The sequence below is a fragment of the Rhinichthys klamathensis genome, unplaced genomic scaffold (genome assembly GCF_029890125.1).
Source record: "Rhinichthys klamathensis goyatoka isolate OS25496 unplaced genomic scaffold, OSU_Roscu_1.1 h1tg000725l_1, whole genome shotgun sequence".
Lineage (NCBI taxonomy): Eukaryota > Metazoa > Chordata > Actinopteri > Cypriniformes > Leuciscidae > Rhinichthys > Rhinichthys klamathensis.
Genome location: NW_026607139.1, coordinates 245,001 through 262,500, shown reverse-complemented (window position 1 = coordinate 262,500; position 17,500 = coordinate 245,001). Strand labels below are relative to the sequence as shown.

General features: G+C 41.2%; 2 protein-coding genes and 1 long non-coding RNA gene across 4 annotated transcripts in view; 2 read left to right on the top strand and 1 right to left on the bottom strand.

Annotated features, from left to right (window-relative positions):
- Positions 1 to 9,313, top strand: part of n6amt1 (N-6 adenine-specific DNA methyltransferase 1) — a 12,937-nt gene extending 3,624 nt beyond the window's left edge. Inside the window, exons 2-7 of the mRNA XM_056242387.1 lie at positions 39 to 166; positions 3,194 to 3,280; positions 6,371 to 6,461; positions 6,796 to 6,879; positions 8,277 to 8,418; positions 9,181 to 9,313. Coding sequence (XP_056098362.1) covers positions 45 to 166; positions 3,194 to 3,280; positions 6,371 to 6,461; positions 6,796 to 6,879; positions 8,277 to 8,418; positions 9,181 to 9,299 — 645 coding nt within the window. The 5' untranslated portion in view covers positions 39 to 44 and the 3' untranslated portion in view covers positions 9,300 to 9,313. The remainder of the gene's footprint in view (positions 1 to 38; positions 167 to 3,193; positions 3,281 to 6,370; positions 6,462 to 6,795; positions 6,880 to 8,276; positions 8,419 to 9,180) is intronic.
- A 36-nt stretch (positions 9,314 to 9,349) lies between these two features.
- Positions 9,350 to 9,600, top strand: LOC130077223 (uncharacterized). The gene is made up of 2 exons (XR_008805721.1): positions 9,350 to 9,421; positions 9,486 to 9,600. It is a non-coding gene; the product is annotated as an uncharacterized LOC130077223 (long non-coding RNA).
- A 3,274-nt stretch (positions 9,601 to 12,874) lies between these two features.
- The window catches only part of jam2a (junctional adhesion molecule 2a), a 39,417-nt gene continuing 34,791 nt past the window's right edge, over positions 12,875 to 17,500 (bottom strand). For both annotated transcript variants that reach the window (XM_056242384.1, XM_056242386.1), the window contains 2 exons: positions 13,502 to 13,535; positions 12,875 to 12,975 (listed from right to left, as the gene is read on the bottom strand). In XM_056242384.1, the coding sequence (XP_056098359.1) occupies positions 12,937 to 12,975; positions 13,502 to 13,535 (73 nt within the window). In that variant the 3' untranslated portion in view covers positions 12,875 to 12,936. The remainder of the gene's footprint in view (positions 12,976 to 13,501; positions 13,536 to 17,500) is intronic.

Genomic DNA, 17,500 nt, shown 5'->3' with positions numbered 1-17,500 from the left:
AGGATGAGTGTTAATAACTCTTGTTGATTCCCGTTCAGACGGCGATGTTCCCGACGCCCCTGTTCGCTCCCGGCTCCTCGTTCCCAGACGTGTACGAGCCGGCCGAGGACTCCTTCCTCCTGATGGACGCGCTGGAGAGCGACGCCGATCGGCTGAAGGGAAGCCGGTGATTTACTCGAGCCAATCCTCAATTCACGTTTATTTGTACAGCGCTTTTCACAACACATCATTCCAAAGCAGCTTTACAGAAGTGCACAAGTCCACATTACAGTTTACAGTGATCTGTCATCAGAGGAGACTGTCTGAGTTATGCATTTCAGAAATGCACATGTAATCACAGTTAGCTAAAAAAGTATTAATTTTAACAATGTAGGGTAACACTTTACTTGAAGGGGTGTGCATAAGACTGACATTACACCGGGACACATGTCATAAATATGAAGGAGGGTTTATGCATGTTTATGACAACTGTCATTAAGTGTCATTCGCTCAATTATGACATTTTTAATGCAAATATGACATTGTTTGAAATGTCTTTGTCATGACAACTTGACAACATAAATTGTCATAAATATGTTATAAACATGACATAGCAGATTAATTATCAAACTTAAGAAAGCACTTAGCTTTATGGGTTAACATTACATTAAACTGTCATGTGGTTGGTTTTGACATTGGCTGTCATGAGGGCATTATAACATTTTAATGACAAATTCAATGTGTACCACTGTAGTCGAGGTCAAGAAAAATATTCATGACAGTTATAATGCCCTCATGACAGCCAATGTCAAAACCAACCACATGACAGTTTAATGTAATGTTAACCCATAAAGCTAAGTGCTTTCTTAAGTTTGATAATTAATCTGCTATGTCATGTTTATGACAGATTATGATGTATTGGTTTATGTCAAGTTGTCATAACAAAGACATCTCAAACAATGTCATATTTGCATTCAAAATGTCATAATTGAGCGAATGACACTTAACGACAGTTGTCATAAACATTCATAAACCCTCCTTCATATTCATGACGTGTGTCATGTCATGATTATGAAGGTGTAATGTCAGTCTTATGAGCACCCCTTCAAGTAAAGTGTTGCCCAATATGGTAATTTAATTCAGATAAAATGTGTTCATAAACGGCTGGTTGGGCGTCTGATTGCACACTGACCCGTCAAATGTGTGTGTGTTGCATCAAAACGCGCGTCCTCGCATGTGATCTGCTATTAAAAACACACATTCGCGTTTGGGGTCACTGAAAACACGGGCTCAAGTCTGTCACGTTTTTGTCCGCTATATGGGGTTTAGGACTCTTGTATTATTATTATTATTATAATTAAAACCAACCAAAACAACATGGAATTATCAAGTGTGGTTTGTATGTGTGTAATAAAAAAAAATAATAATAATAATAATAATAATAAATTTTATTTATAAAGCACTTTTCATAAAAGAATCTCAAAGTGCTACAGACCACATACAATAACAACCACAATCAAACAATCTAAAATCAGTAACCAATAAAATACATAAAAAGAAAGGAAAAATAACAAAGCCTAAGGACCACTTAGGAAAGCCTGCCTGAACAAAATAGTTTTTAGCTCTTTTTTTAAATTGTCCACTGACTGGGGTTTTCGCAGATGTTCAGGGAGGGAGTTCCAAATGCGAGGGGCAGCACAGCAGAAAGCTCGGTCTCCCATAGTACATAGTCTTGAGCGTGGCTGATGGAGAAGGTTTGCAGTTAGGGACCGGAGGTTACGGGTGGAAGATTGAAGGGTAAGGAGATCTTTGAGGTATTGAGGGGCATTGTTATGGATGCAAAGATGGGTAATGAGGGCGATTTTGTATTGAATTCTTGAAGTTATGGGGAGCCAGTGAAGTTTCTGAAGAATGGGAGTAATGTGTTCATATTTGCGTGCCTTCATCAGAGTTCGGGCAGCACAGTTCTGAATAAATTGAAGTTTTTGAAGGTGTTTGCTTGATACACCAATAAGTAAGCTGTTACAGTAATCAAGCCTGGAGGAAATTAAGGCATGGACGAGTTTCTCTGCATCAGAGAAAGTGAGAAAGGGGCGGAGTTTTGAGATGTTTTTGATATGAAAAAAACAGGTTTTATACAGATGTTTGACATGATTGGCAAAGGTCAGTTGTGGGTCAAGCTTTACGCCGAGGTTGGTAACAATAGCTGAGAAGGAGATGTCTTGACCAGAGAAAGAGATAGTAGTAATAGGTGATGACTTTACCTGATGAGGGGTGCCGATTAGTATGGCTTCGGTTTTTGAGCTGTTTAACTGGAGAAAATTTTGACTCATCCATGCCTTAATCTCCTCCAGGCAGTTAGAGAGGGCTAGAGATGTAGGTGAAGCAGAAGATGAAGGGTGAGCAGATAATGATGAAAGGTCCGGAGTAGAGCATAGGTTTGAGTCAGTTCGCAGGTATAACTGAGTGTCATCAGCATAACAGTGAAAAGAGATACCGTATTTACTGATGACACGACCCAATGGCAGCATGTATAGAATGAAAAGCAAAGGACCTAGAATAGATCCTTGGGGGACACCACAAGTGACCGGGGCTGTTCTGGACCTAGCAGATCCCAAGCGAACCTGCTCTGTCCTGTCAGCGAGGTAAGAGGTAAACCAGTCCAGTGTGGAATGACGGAGACCAATGTCAGAGTGGAGACGACTTAGGAGGATATGGTGATCTACAGTATCAAAAGCCGCTGAAAGGTCAAGGAGAATGAGCAAAGAGGGGGATCCAGAATCTGCAGAAATAAGAAGGTCATTAGTTACCCTCAATTGTGCTGTCTCTGAACTATGGGCAGTACGAAAACCAGATTGAAATGTTTCAAACAATGAGTGACATTGTAGATGTTCCTGTAACTGCACAGAAACAGCTTTTTCTAGCACCTTGGACAAAAATGGAAGATGAGAAATTGGCCGATAATTGGCGAGACATTCTGGGTCGAGGTTGGGTTTCTTCAGAAGAGGTTTGATAATGGCAGTTTTAAGTGAGCGAGTGAGTGAGAGATAGAGAGAGTGTGTGAGTTAATTGTAAAATTAATTGTAATATTATTTGTAATATTTGAGAGAGAAAAACTCTACTGTACTGCAAATCACAAATCCACAAGCGCACGCTTTTGACGGGTCAGTGTGCAGTCAGCCGGTCTGATCTTCTGATGTGTGTGTGTTGTCAGAGCGTGTGTGTGTGTGGAGGTGGGCAGCGGATCCGGCGTCGTATCGGCCTTCCTGGCGTCTGTGATCGGCTCTGATGCGCTGTATCTGTGAGTGAAGGAGAACACACGTCACGGGTTGCAGAAATAAGCCACTTTCCGTCTGTGTGAGTGAGCGAGCGAGTGAGTGAGAGACAGAGAGAGTGTGTGAGTGAGTGAGAGATAGAGAGAGTGTGTGAGTGAGAGACAGAGAGAGTGTGTGAGTGAGAGATAGAGAGAGTGTGTGAGTGAGAGACAGAGAGAGTGTGTGAGTGAGAGACAGAGAGAGTGTGTGAGTGAGAGATAGAGAGAGTGTGTGAGTGAGAGACAGAGAGAGTGTGTGAGTGAGAGATAGAGAGAGTGTGTGAGTGAGCGAGCGAGTGAGTGAGAGACAGAGAGAGTGAGTGTGTGAGTGTGTGAGTGTGTGAGTGAGTGTGTGAGTGAGTGAGTGAGTGAGTGTGTGAGTGAGTGTGTGAGTGTGTGAGTGTGTGAGTGTGTGAGTGTGTGAGTGAGTGTGTGAGTGAGTGTGTGAGTGAGTGTGTGAGTGAGTGTGTGAGTGAGTGAGTGAGTGAGTGAGTGAGTGAGTGAGTGAGTGAGTGAGTGAGTGAGTGAGAGATAGAGAGAGTGTGTGAGTGAGAGAGATAGAGAGAGTGTGTGAGTGAGTGAGCGAGTGAGTGAGAGATAGAGAGAGTGTGTGAGTGAGTGAGCGAATGAGTGAAAGATAGAGAGAGTGTGTGAGTGAGTGAGCGAGTGAGTGAGAGATAGAGAGAGTGTGTGAGTGAGTGAGAGACAGAGAGAGTGTGTGAGTGTGTGAGTGAGTGAGTGAGTGAGTGAGTGAGAGATAGAGAGAGTGTGAGTGATAGAGAGAGTGTGTGAGTGAGTGAGTGAGTGAGAGATAGAGAGAGTGTGTGAGTGTGTGAGTGTGTGAGTGAGTGAGTGAGAGATAGAGAGAGTGTGTGAGAGATAGAGAGAGTGTGTGAGTGAGTGAGTGAGTGAGAGATAGAGAGAGTGTGTGAGTGAGTGAGAGATAGAGAGAGTGTGTGAGTGAGTGAGTGAGAGATAGAGAGAGTGTGTGAGTGAGAGATAGAGAGAGTGTGTGAGTGAGTGAGCGATAGAGAGAGTGTGTGAGTGAGTGAGCGAGTGAGTGAGAGATAGAGTGTGTGAGTGAGTGAGTGAGTGAGAGATAGAGAGAGTGTGTGAGATAGAGAGAGTGTGTGAGTGAGTGAGTGAGAGATAGAGAGAGTGTGTGAGTGAGAGATAGAGAGAGTGTGTGAGTGAGAGATAGAGTGAGTGAGTGAGAGATAGAGAGAGTGTGTGAGTGAGTGAGCGAGTGAGTGAGAGTGAGAGAGTGAGAGATAGAGAGAGTGTGTGAGTGAGTGAGAGATAGAGAGAGTGTGTGAGTGAGTGAGTGAGAGATAGAGAGAGTGTGTGAGTGAGAGATAGAGAGAGTGTGTGAGTGAGTGAGCGAGTGAGTGAGTGAGAGATAGAGAGAGTGTGTGAGTGAGTGAGCGAGTGAGTGAGAGATAGAGAGAGTGTGTGAGTGAGTGAGTGAGTGAGAGATAGAGAGAGTGTGTGAGAGATAGAGAGAGTGTGTGAGTGAGTGAGTGAGAGATAGAGAGAGTGTGTGAGTGAGTGAGTGAGAGATAGAGAGAGTGTGTGAGTGATAGAGAGAGTGTGTGAGTGAGTGAGTGAGAGATAGAGAGAGTGTGTGAGTGTGTGAGTGAGAGATAGAGAGAGTGTGTGAGTGTGTGAGTGAGAGATAGAGAGAGTGTGTGAGTGTGTGAGTGAGAGATAGAGAGAGTGTGTGAGTGAGTGAGTGAGAGATAGAGAGAGTGTGTGAGAGATAGAGAGAGTGTGTGAGTGAGTGAGTGAGTGAGAGATAGAGAGAGTGTGTGAGTGATAGAGAGAGTGTGTGAGTGAGTGAGTGAGAGATAGAGAGAGTGTGTGAGTGTGTGAGTGAGAGATAGAGAGAGTGTGTGAGTGTGTGAGTGAGAGATAGAGAGAGTGTGTGAGTGTGTGAGTGAGAGATAGAGAGAGTGTGTGAGTGAGTGAGTGAGAGATAGAGAGAGTGTGTGAGAGATAGAGAGAGTGTGTGAGTGAGTGAGTGAGTGAGAGATAGAGAGAGTGTGTGAGTGAGTGAGTGAGAGATAGAGAGAGTGTGTGAGAGATAGAGAGAGTGTGTGAGTGAGTGAGTGAGAGATAGAGAGAGTGTGTGAGAGATAGAGAGAGTGTGTGAGTGAGTGAGTGAGAGATAGAGAGAGTGTGTGAGTGAGTGAGAGAGTGAGAGATAGAGAGAGTGTGTGAGTGTGTGAGCGAGTGAGTGAGAGATAGAGAGAGTGTGTGAGTGAGTGAGTGAGTGAGAGATAGAGAGAGTGTGTGAGAGATGAGAGAGTGTGTGAGTGAGTGAGTGAGAGATAGAGAGAGTGTGTGAGTGAGTGAGTGAGAGATAGAGAGAGTGTGTGAGTGATAGAGAGAGTGTGTGAGTGAGTGAGTGAGAGATAGAGAGAGTGTGTGAGTGTGTGAGTGAGTGAGTGAGAGATAGAGAGAGTGTGTGAGAGATAGAGAGAGTGTGTGAGTGAGTGAGTGAGTGAGAGATAGAGAGAGTGTGTGAGTGAGTGAGTGAGAGATAGAGAGAGTGTGTGAGAGATAGAGAGAGTGTGTGAGTGAGTGAGTGAGAGATAGAGAGAGTGTGTGAGAGATAGAGAGAGTGTGTGAGTGAGTGAGTGAGAGATAGAGAGAGTGTGTGAGTGAGTGAGAGAGTGAGAGATAGAGAGAGTGTGTGAGTGTGTGAGTGAGTGAGTGAGAGATAGAGAGAGTGTGTGAGTGTGTGAGTGAGTGAGTGAGAGATAGAGAGAGTGTGTGAGTGTGTGAGTGAGTGAGTGAGAGATAGAGTGTGTGAGAGATAGAGAGAGTGTGTGAGCGAGTGAGTGAGAGATAGAGAGAGTGAGTGAGCGAGTGAGAGTGTGTGTGTGTGTGTGTGTGTGTGTTTGCGAGTACAGAAATCAGTGGGTTGCAAAACTAAAAGTCACTGAACTGACTCAAGCTGATCATTGATTCTGTTATTTCCCTGCTTTGAAACGATGTGTACTGTATAAAGCTGTGTTGTGTGTGTGTTGTGTGTGTGTGTGTGTGTGTGTGTTGTGTGTGTGTTGTGTTGTGCAGTTGCACTGATGTGAACCCGGCGGCTGCTCTCTACACACTCCAGACGTCTCGCCTCAACAAGCTCCGGCTGCAGCCCGTCGTCACCGACCTGGTGAGATACAGGAGTGTAACTCGTGCGCAATATTGGAATATGGCATCATAATGGCACAACAAAGCATCTCTGAAATATAGACTCGATGCTGACTTAAATGTAAAAATCCCTGTATTTAGTCATTAACTCAATGCAGCGAGGGGAAAACGCAATAAAAAATAATAAAATAAAAAATCCAGTATTCAGAGCTGATGGACAATCTGCTTCATTAGCTGTGTTTGCATTCAACGTTGAGAATTGACCTTGTGTGCGCAGATGCTGATGTTAAAGCTTTATTTCTGTCCTGTTTATCGTGTGTGTTCCGGTGTTTCAGGAGTTCTGTCGTGTCCCACAGGTCGAGTGTCTCTTGCCGAGGCTGCTGGGAAAAGTGGACGTGCTTGTTTTCAATCCGCCGTATGTCGTCACACCGTCAGAAGAGGTAAACCAGTGTGAAGTCATGTGATCAGATTGCGCTGTTTTGATGTAATCGTAGGATTACTGTCAGATATCTTTATACACTTACAACTAGTTTTTGATGGAGAAAACATTCCCAAAGTTAAAATCTAAAAACATTAAAGTCCGCCTGTAGTCAATCATTATATCCCTTAAAACTCATCTTTGATCACCAAAATGACATTTAAAAAAAGAAAATTCCTTATATGTCTTAAAATATCTTGAATGTAGCTCGACACCCTCGCCTCATTTAGTATGCGTGGTTCTGTGAATATGCAAATGAGCCCCGCCTCCACTCACTCCCTCAGCTCAGAGATCCACTGGTTGACGATCACACGTTGATCTGATTGGTTACAAGGTCGTTTGTGACGTCAGAAACACCAGCGATTTCAAACCGTGTTTTTGAGACTGTCTTTGGTTCACTGCTAGCCTAGAAATCTAGACGCACCCTAGCGGCAGCGAAAATTATTTCGCAGTGTGGTCTAGCAACTCTCCATAGACGTTTTAGCTGGAAAAACCAATTTCTGGTCAGGCCAATCACATCGTGTATAGAGTCGGCGGGCGGGCTTAGCACAATGACGGCACAGTTCATGACGTTCCGCGTGATTTCCATTGGTGATTTCCCTGCTACTTAAAAACAATGAAGATGCAGCGGTCTTTCGAATCGGCTTTGGCCGCGACTCTGGAGGACTTGGAGTTAAGAGAACGTCACTTAAGTCATTCTTAAAAAAGGAAGATGTGTTCGGAGTTTTGCCGACCTGATACGGCAAAGTTTAATATATCAATTAGCTCCGCTGGTGGAAAAACGCATGGGACTCACTCATCCACAACCGTTCGTTGCTCTGGTTGGTTGCAGCGTTATCCTATTGCGTGCCGAGGGATTTTGAAAGGTAACCGTTTATCCCGCCCCTCGGATTGAGTCATGTCAATGGAGAGTTCCCAGACCTAACATCTTGATGTAGGTCTGGCATGCCAGGCTAGTTCACTGCAGTTTTAAGCAGGAAATACTCAGCAATGCTGTCGACTTATGAACTTACACATGGTTTAAGCGTATTAAAAACTCCACATAGACACATAAACAACATTAAACGCTGGATTTACACCACAGGGGGACTTTAAGAGACTGAACGCCAGTGGGCGGGGCCTATGATGCGATGATGTAAAACTATTCGCAGATGTCTTGCTCTGGAGGCGGGCATATGCAAATGAACTTGCCCATGTGACATCACAGATCCGCTATATCAAAATGAGCTGTTTTTAGCGCTTGTGCTTTGTTTTTAATGAGGATGTTTTAAAGGTACATAGACCTCTTATATGTCTGTATGACTGTAATGCTGACATCGTGTGTGTGTGTGTGTGTGTGTGTGTGTGTGTTCTGCACAGGTGGGCGGTCGTGGGATCGAGGCGTCGTGGGCCGGTGGGAGACGCGGCAGGGAAGTGATGGACCGATTCTTTCCCATGATCCCACAGTTGCTGTCAGACCATGGGCTGTTCTACCTGGTGACCGTGGCAGATAATGATCCAGGTGTGTGTGTGTGTGTGTGTGTGTGCAAAGTGAGATATTTCAAGCCTTTATTTGTAATTATTGTGATGATTATGACTTACAGATATGAAAACCTTTTCACAATATTCTAATTTTGAATTTGGGGTTTTCATATCTGTAAGCCATAATCATCACAATTATTACAAATAAAGGCTTGAAATATCTCACTCTGCATGTAACGAGTCTATATAATATATTAGTTTCACATTTTAGGTTGAATTACTGAAATAAATGAACTTTTGCACCATATTCTAATGTTTCGAGTTTCACCTGTAAGTGTGTGTCCCTGGATCACTAAACCAGTCTCGAGTCGCACGGGTGTGTGTGGCGATAGACAAGTATGGGTCAAAATTATCCATTTGTCTTTTATGCCAAAAATCATTAGGATATTAAGTAAAGATCATGATCCATGAAGATATTTTTGTACATGTCTTACCGTAAATATATCAAACATGTATTTTTGTGAGTGGATGCAGTAAATCACCAACATAAATGCACAACTTTAAAGGAGATGTTTTTGTAAAGACACAATAACATATCGTTTTACTGAAAAATTAAGTAAACATAATTTCTTAATTTATCCTTGTAAAGAAACCTCATTGTTTAACTGGGACTCTCTGCTATGACATCACTTCCTGTCGGCCGCTGTAACCGTTGGGTGCAGTTCACAACCTCGCCACTAGATGCCGCTAGAAGCACTGCAGTGTACCAGTGTTGATCTGAAGTGTGTTGTGTGTCCTCTAGAGGAGATTGTGTCTCTGCTGGGTAAAGCTGGGCTGAACGGACACGTGTGTTTGACCCGTCAGGCCGGGCGAGAGAGGCTTTCTATTCTACGCTTCAGTAAAGCTGACGCTGGGTCCTGAAGAGCGGATGAAGACTGTAAACACACCAGATGTCCCGCGACTGAGCGTTGGTGTTTCCATGAAGTCTGCAAAGCTCAACAACACACCAGTTCTTCATCCTCAGGGACTGATGTGATGGTCGAGTGTGTGTCGAGTGTGTGTCGAGTGTGTGTCGAGTGTGTGTCGAGTGTGTGTCGAGTGTGTCAGACTCTCGCCGCTTCGGTTTCAGAGCTAGCATGCGTTCACTAGCGACGGTTAAGCCGAGACTCGCCACATGCTGTCTCCCAGAATGCCTCTGGATATTAAACAGGACTGTTTTTAAGTCTTGCTTGCGTTTTCTTTTTTCCACAAAAAGGTCAATTTTACACAGTAAACTGAGAAAAGTGTCAAACGTGAACATTCAAAACCTGAACTAAAAGAGAAAACAGTATTTACTGATTTTGGGCCGTCAAATCACATCTTTTATAATAATATATCTCTGTTATATAGAAATACTTTAATTTCAGGTTTAGTAAAAAAAAAAGTTTATCTAAAACGAATTAAATAAAAATTATTTTATAATTTACTAATATATTTCAATTGTATTTCATTCCCTGAAAACAACAGGATTATTATCGTTAACATGTTTAAGTCTTGTTTGCATTTTCTTTTTCACACAAAATGTAGATTTTACACAGAAAAGAGTCAAACATACACATTCAAAACATAAACTAAAAGAGAAAAAGGTTGAGGTGTATTTACTGATTTTAGTGCCGTCAAATCAATGAATTGCATCTGTTTATATAATGTGTGTGTGTGTGTGTGTGTGTGTGTGTGTGTACAAACTTTTATTTGCTTTCATTAACTATTTCTATATAGCTACATTTTTATTTCAGTTTTAGTAATTTAATTTAAAAAAATTAAGTTGATCTAAAACTAAATAAAAAAATTATATTTTGTAATTTAACTTTATTTCATTCCCTGAAAACAATGTTTACTAGTTTTAGTTAACATCTGGATTATGAACTTTTTTACCAAAAAAAACTATTAAAAAAAATATATATATTTTTTTTTTCATTGATCCAAACAAATTAACTTAAAAAAAAATAGATAATTTTTTTAAAGGTGTTTTATTTCAGCTAGTTGCTGAGGCTTCATCTCATATTTGTTTAGTTTAATTTTTAGTACTAAAATAAATTATCAATGAAACTAAAATAACCTTATTTAACAATAACACTATTTCACCCAGAATGCCTCTGAAGTCCATCAGAATATTAAATATGATTGTTTTGAATAGGGCTGGGTATCGTAACAAAATGTTCGGTACCGATACCGATACCGATACCTTGACTTCGATACCGGTTCCTGGACGATACTTTTTTCGATACCAATTTTATGTAACCAGGTTTAACAATATAACATTACCTAATTTTTTTTTCAGTTTGTTGACTTTTTTACACTCATATTTTGAGTATGTAAAAAAGCACCAATGCTAAAGTTTTCTATGTTTCCTAATCATTTAACAACATGTATTCTTTACTTCAATGAGCTCATTGTTTCTGCTTTAACTTAATGCATTAATTAACGATGAAACTGAATGAAAATTAATTGAAATGCATTACACTGTCACCTCTGATAACAGATCAATCTAAATTGTAATTTAGACATGCATTTTCTGTAAAGCTGCTTTGAAACGATATGTATTGTGAAAAATGCTATACAAATAAATGTGAATTAAATTAAATATAGGCTACTGGGGGGCGGGATATATACCTGCACGTGAAGCTTGCAGCAAAGCCCTGGCAAAAGTAGCCTAATGATTATGGATGTGGAAACAATAGCAAGGAGATATTTTAATTGTTTAATAATGAACAAGTGTTTACTAATGGTGTGTTCACACCGAACGCGAATTTAATTATTTGTGCGAGTAGATTACATACATAGTCAATGCAAAGACGCGAATAGACGCATCATTCGCGCCGGGCGTTGCGAATGACGCGAATTGGGCGACGCGTTTGCCGCGAACGTCTTCCGCGCAAGTTGAAAAATTTGAACTCGAGCTAAAGATTCAAGCGTCGAACTAGACGCGATAGACGCGTATTTGACGCTCTATTCGCGTTCGATGTGAACACCATTACTCTCAAGTGTATTTTGTGCGCTTCAGTGCCTAGATTTACCGTGTTCCCGGTCTTGGCAGCAATGATCTTGTCGAAAATATTGCATAGCGTGCATCTGGCATCGAGTCTGGCACATGACATAGGTACACTTTGGATCATTTCCACATATTTTCTATCTATCTGGGTTGGGACGCACGCTACACACACACACACACACACTGCAGCCTCACGTGCGACGAGCCGCGTCTCTGGGCAGCCGCGTAAACTAGTGTTTTTCCGCCACAGCCAATCATGCTGCATGCTTATTGTTTCACTGACGTTGACGAGATTAACCACTTAGGTACCGAAATGTGGTACCGAAAAACAAGACATGTTTCGATACTCGGTAGTATCGAGGCAATTCGGTCGGTACCTAAAAAGTACCGAACTCGGTACCCAGCCCTAGTTTTGAAGTCTTGCTTGCATTTTACACAGAAAACTGAGAAAAGAGTCAAACATAAAAATGTTAGTGCCAATTTATTGCATCTGTTTATATAATATATTATGTGTGTCTACAAACTATTTTTTATGTGCTTTTATTTCTACAGTATATAGCTTCATTTTTATTTCAGGTTTTGTTTTCCGGATTCCTGGTACAATAGCCGGGAAAGAGTTAATTGGATGGAAAATGATGAGTATTAAAAATGATCTTCATATGGGTTTGTAACGACATGAGTGTGAATTAATGACAAATTTAATTTGGGGTTGAACAAACTTTAATGCTAATCTCACCAAATGTAAACAATACAACTTTTAATTCTTTTTAATAAAAAATGTTAAACAATCTGTTAATAAATGCTGCAGAATACTGTTAATTGTCAGTTCATGTTAACTAATGTAGATAACAAATAGAATTTATTTCATAAGGGTTTGGAACAACATGAGTGCGAATATTTTTTATTGAACTCTTTAATCATAATTTAAACAAATGTAAACACAACTTTGGATTTTTAAACATTAAGTGGTAAAATAACCATTAATTAATGCAGTTCATTGATATTTTGTGTTAATGAAACATTATCTGTTGCTTTCTTTGGTTGCTCTCTGAATGATCTGGAAACTGTCAGCATTTCTCATCTCACGATGAATTAATAAATGCGTCTGCGAAATAATAGATGTTCCAATTCAGACAAAAAATGCAGATTATGTTTATTAAAAAAACAAGAATACAGATCAAATATACAACAATTCACCCCATCGCATGATTTACATCCTCACACTCGTTAGATAAAGATTGTGTTGAAATGAAAGGCACGCGTGTCAAAGGTCATCAGAGTCTCGCTCGTGTAAAGGCCGCGGGTTAATCGGGTTCAGGGTCGCACACGGCCAGCAGGAGGCGCTCTAGCTCTACATTTGAGGAGAAACATGAAACCGGCTCTCAGATCAGCTTCTGTTTCCTTCAGTCTGTCGGAAGATTATGGTGAGAGAGAGATACAGAGGAAGAGAGAGATATAAAGATACACAGAGAGAGAGAGAGACGGAGTGTCTTCGTGTCGTTCCCAGCGCCGCCAACACACACACCATCACAGCATGAACGACTGAGTGTGTTTGAAATCCTGAGGCTGGAGGAAGAGAAATCATTCAGAATTCAGTTTCATAAAAATCCATTTTCTTTCCAATAATTCTATTCAATATTCACCACAGTGGATCAGTGACATCCTGTGAAATTATAATGATTTGCATTTATAAAAGTCCTGAGTGTGAGAATGGATCAATACATAAAAGAAAATTTAATTCGAGGAGAAACTGATACTTTGTAAAATTTTCAAGAGCTTTATTTTTAGTGCTTCAGTTTTGCCATTTTAGAGGGAAAATATATATTTAATTTAGAATATTCAATATTTTTTTATATACTTTACAATAAGGTCTCACTTGTTTACATTAAAAACAAAGGTTAATAAATGCTGTAATAATATACTGCCTATTGTTAGTTCACAATGCATTAAAATAATGTTAACAGATACAATGTGTTGAGATTAACATAAAGATTAATAAATACGGTAGAAGTATTGTTCACTGTTAGTTCATGTGGATCTTCAGTCAGTGGATCGATCTGAATCTCCACTGATGTGAACATCTCAAACTCACTTCTTTTGGAGGATGACTGTATCCTGACGTCTGACTGAAACACACAAAACACACCGTTACACACAAAGCACACCGTTACACACAAAACACACCGTTACACACAAAACACACCATTACACACAAAACACACCGTTACACACAAAAACACCGTTACACACTGAAACACACAAAACACACCGTTACACACAAAACACACCGTTACACACAAAACACACCGTTACACACAAAACACACCGTTACACACAAAACACACCATTACACACAAAACACACCGTTACACACAAAACACACTATTACACACAAAACACACTGTTACACACAAAACACACCGTTACACACTGAAACACACCGTTACACACTGAAACACACAAAACACACCGTTACACACTGAAACACACCGTTACACACTGAAACACACAAAACACACCGTTACACACAAAACACACCGTTACACACAAAACACACCATTACACACAAAACACACCGTTAAACACAAAACACACCGTTACACACTGAAACACACAAAACACACCGTTACACACTGAAACACACCGTTACACACTGAAACACACAAAACACACCGTTACACACTGAAACACACAAAACACACCGTTACACACTGAAACACACAAAACACACCGTTACACACTGAAACACACCGTTACACACTGAAACACACAAAACACACCGTTACACACAAAACACACCATTACACACAAAACACACCGTTACACACAAAACACACCGTTACACACTGAAACACACCGTTACACACTGAAACACACAAAACACACCGTTACACACAAAACACACCGTTACACACTGAAACACACAAAACACACCGTTACACACTGACTGAAACACACCGTTACACACTGACTGAAACACACAAAACACCGATACACACTGAAACACACCGAAACACACAAAACACACCGTTACACACTGACTGAAACACACCGTTACACACTGACTGAAACACACAAAACACACCGTTACACACTGACTGAAACACACAAATCACAAAACAAACCATTACACACTGTAACACACAAAACACACCGTTACACACTGACTGAAACACACAAAACACACCGTTACACACTGACTGAAACACACAAAACACACCGTTACACACTGACTAAAACACACCGTTACACACCGAAACACACAAAACACACCGTTACACACTGAAACACACGGTTACACACTGAAACACACAAAACACACCGTTACACACTGACTGAAACACACAAAACACACCGTTACACACTGACTGAAACACACCGTTACACACTGACTGAAACACACAAAACACACCGTTACACACTGACTGAAACACACAAAACACACCGTTACACACTGACTGAAACACACCGTTACACACTGACTGAAACACACCGTTACACACCGAAACACACAAAACACACCGTTACACACTGACTGAAACACACAAAACACACCGTTACACACTGACTGAAACACACCGTTACACACTGACTGAAACACACCGTTACACACTGAAACACACCGTTACACACTGAAACACACAAAACACACCGTTACACACTGACTGAAACACACAAAACACACCGTTACACACTGACTGAAACACACCGTTACACACCGAAACACACAAAACACACCATTACACACTGACTGAAACACACCGTTACACACTGAAACACACAAAACACACCGTTACACACTGACTGAAACACACTGTTACACACCGAAACACACAAAACACACCGTTACACACTGACTGAAACACACTGTACACACTGAAACACACCGAAACACACAAAACACACCGTTAAACACTGAAACACACCGTTACACACTGACTGAAACACACCGTTACACACTGACTGAAACACACAAAACACACCGTTACACACTGAAACACACAAAACACACCGTTACACACTGAAACACACCGTTACACACTGAAACACTACACACTGAAACACACAAAACACACCGTTACACACTGAAACACTACACACTGAAACACACAAAACACACCGTTACACACTGAAACACACAAAACACACCGTTACACACTGAAACACACAAAACACACCGTTACACACTGAAACACACAAAACACACCGTTACACACTGAAACACACCGTTACACACTGAAACACACAAAACACACCGTTACACACTGACTGAAACACACCGTTACACACTGACTGAAACACACAAAACACACCGTTACACACTGAAACACACAAAACACACCGTTACATACTGAAACACACCGAAACACACAAAACACACCGTTACACACTGAAACACACCGTTACGCACTGAAACACTACACACTGAAACACACAAAACACACCGTTACGCACTGAAACACTACACACTGAAACACACAAAACACACCGTTACACACTGAAACACACAAAACACACCGTTACACACTGAAACACACAAAACACACCGTTACACACTGACTGAAACACACAAAACACACCGTTACACACTGACTGAAACACACCGTTACACACTGACTGAAACACACCGTTACACACTGAAACACACAAAACAAACCATTACACACTGAAACACACAAAACACACCGTTACACACTGAAACACACAAAACACACCGTTACACACTGACTGAAACACACAAAACACACCGTTACACACTGACTGAAACACACCGTTACACACTGACTGAAACACACCGTTACACACCGAAACACACAAAACACACCGTTACACACTGAAACACACCGTTACACACTGAAACACACCGAAACACACCGTTACACACTGAAACACACCGTTACACACTGACTGAAACACACCGTTACACACTGACTGAAACACACTGTTACACACTGACTGAAACACACAAAACACATCGTTACACACTGAAACACACAAAACACACCGTTACACACTGAAACACACAAAACACACCGTTACACACCGAAACACACAAAACACACCGTTACACACTGAAACACACCATTACACACTGTAACACACTGAAACACACCGTTACACACTGTAACACAAAACACACCGTTACACACTGACTGAAACACACAAAACACACCGTTACACACTGACTGAAACACACCGTTACACACCGAAACACACAAAACACACCGTTACACACTGAAACACACAAAACAAACCATTACACACTGAAACACACAAAACACACCGTTACACACTGAAACACACAAAACACACCGTTACACACTGAAACACACAAAACACACCGTTACACACTGACTGAAACACACAAAACACACCGTTACACACTGACTGAAACACACCATTACACACTGACTGAAACACACCGTTACACACCGAAACACAAAACACACCGTTACACACTGAAACACACAAAACACACCGTTACACACTGAAACACACCGAAACACCGTTACACACTGAAACACACCGTTACACACTGACTGAAACACACCGTTACACACTGACTGAAACACACCGTTACACACTAACTGAAACACACAAAACACATCGTTACACACTGAAACACACAAAACACACCGTTACACACTGAAACACACAAAACACACCGTTACACACCGAAACACACCGTTACACACTGAAACACACCATTACACACTGAAACACACAAAACACATCGTTACACACTGAAACACACAAAACACACCGTTACACACTGAAACACACAAAACACACCGTTACACACCGAAACACACAAAACACACCGTTACACACTGAAACACACAAAACACACCGTTACACACCGAAACACACAAAACACACCGTTACACACTGAAACACACCATTACACACTGTAACACACTGAAACACACCGTTACACACTGTAACACAAATCACACCGTTACACACTGAAACACACAAAACACACCGATACACACTGAAACACACAAAACACCAACATCAATAATCATACTCTCATACACTCTCACACACACACCTTCTCTCTATCACACACACTCTTTCACACACAAAC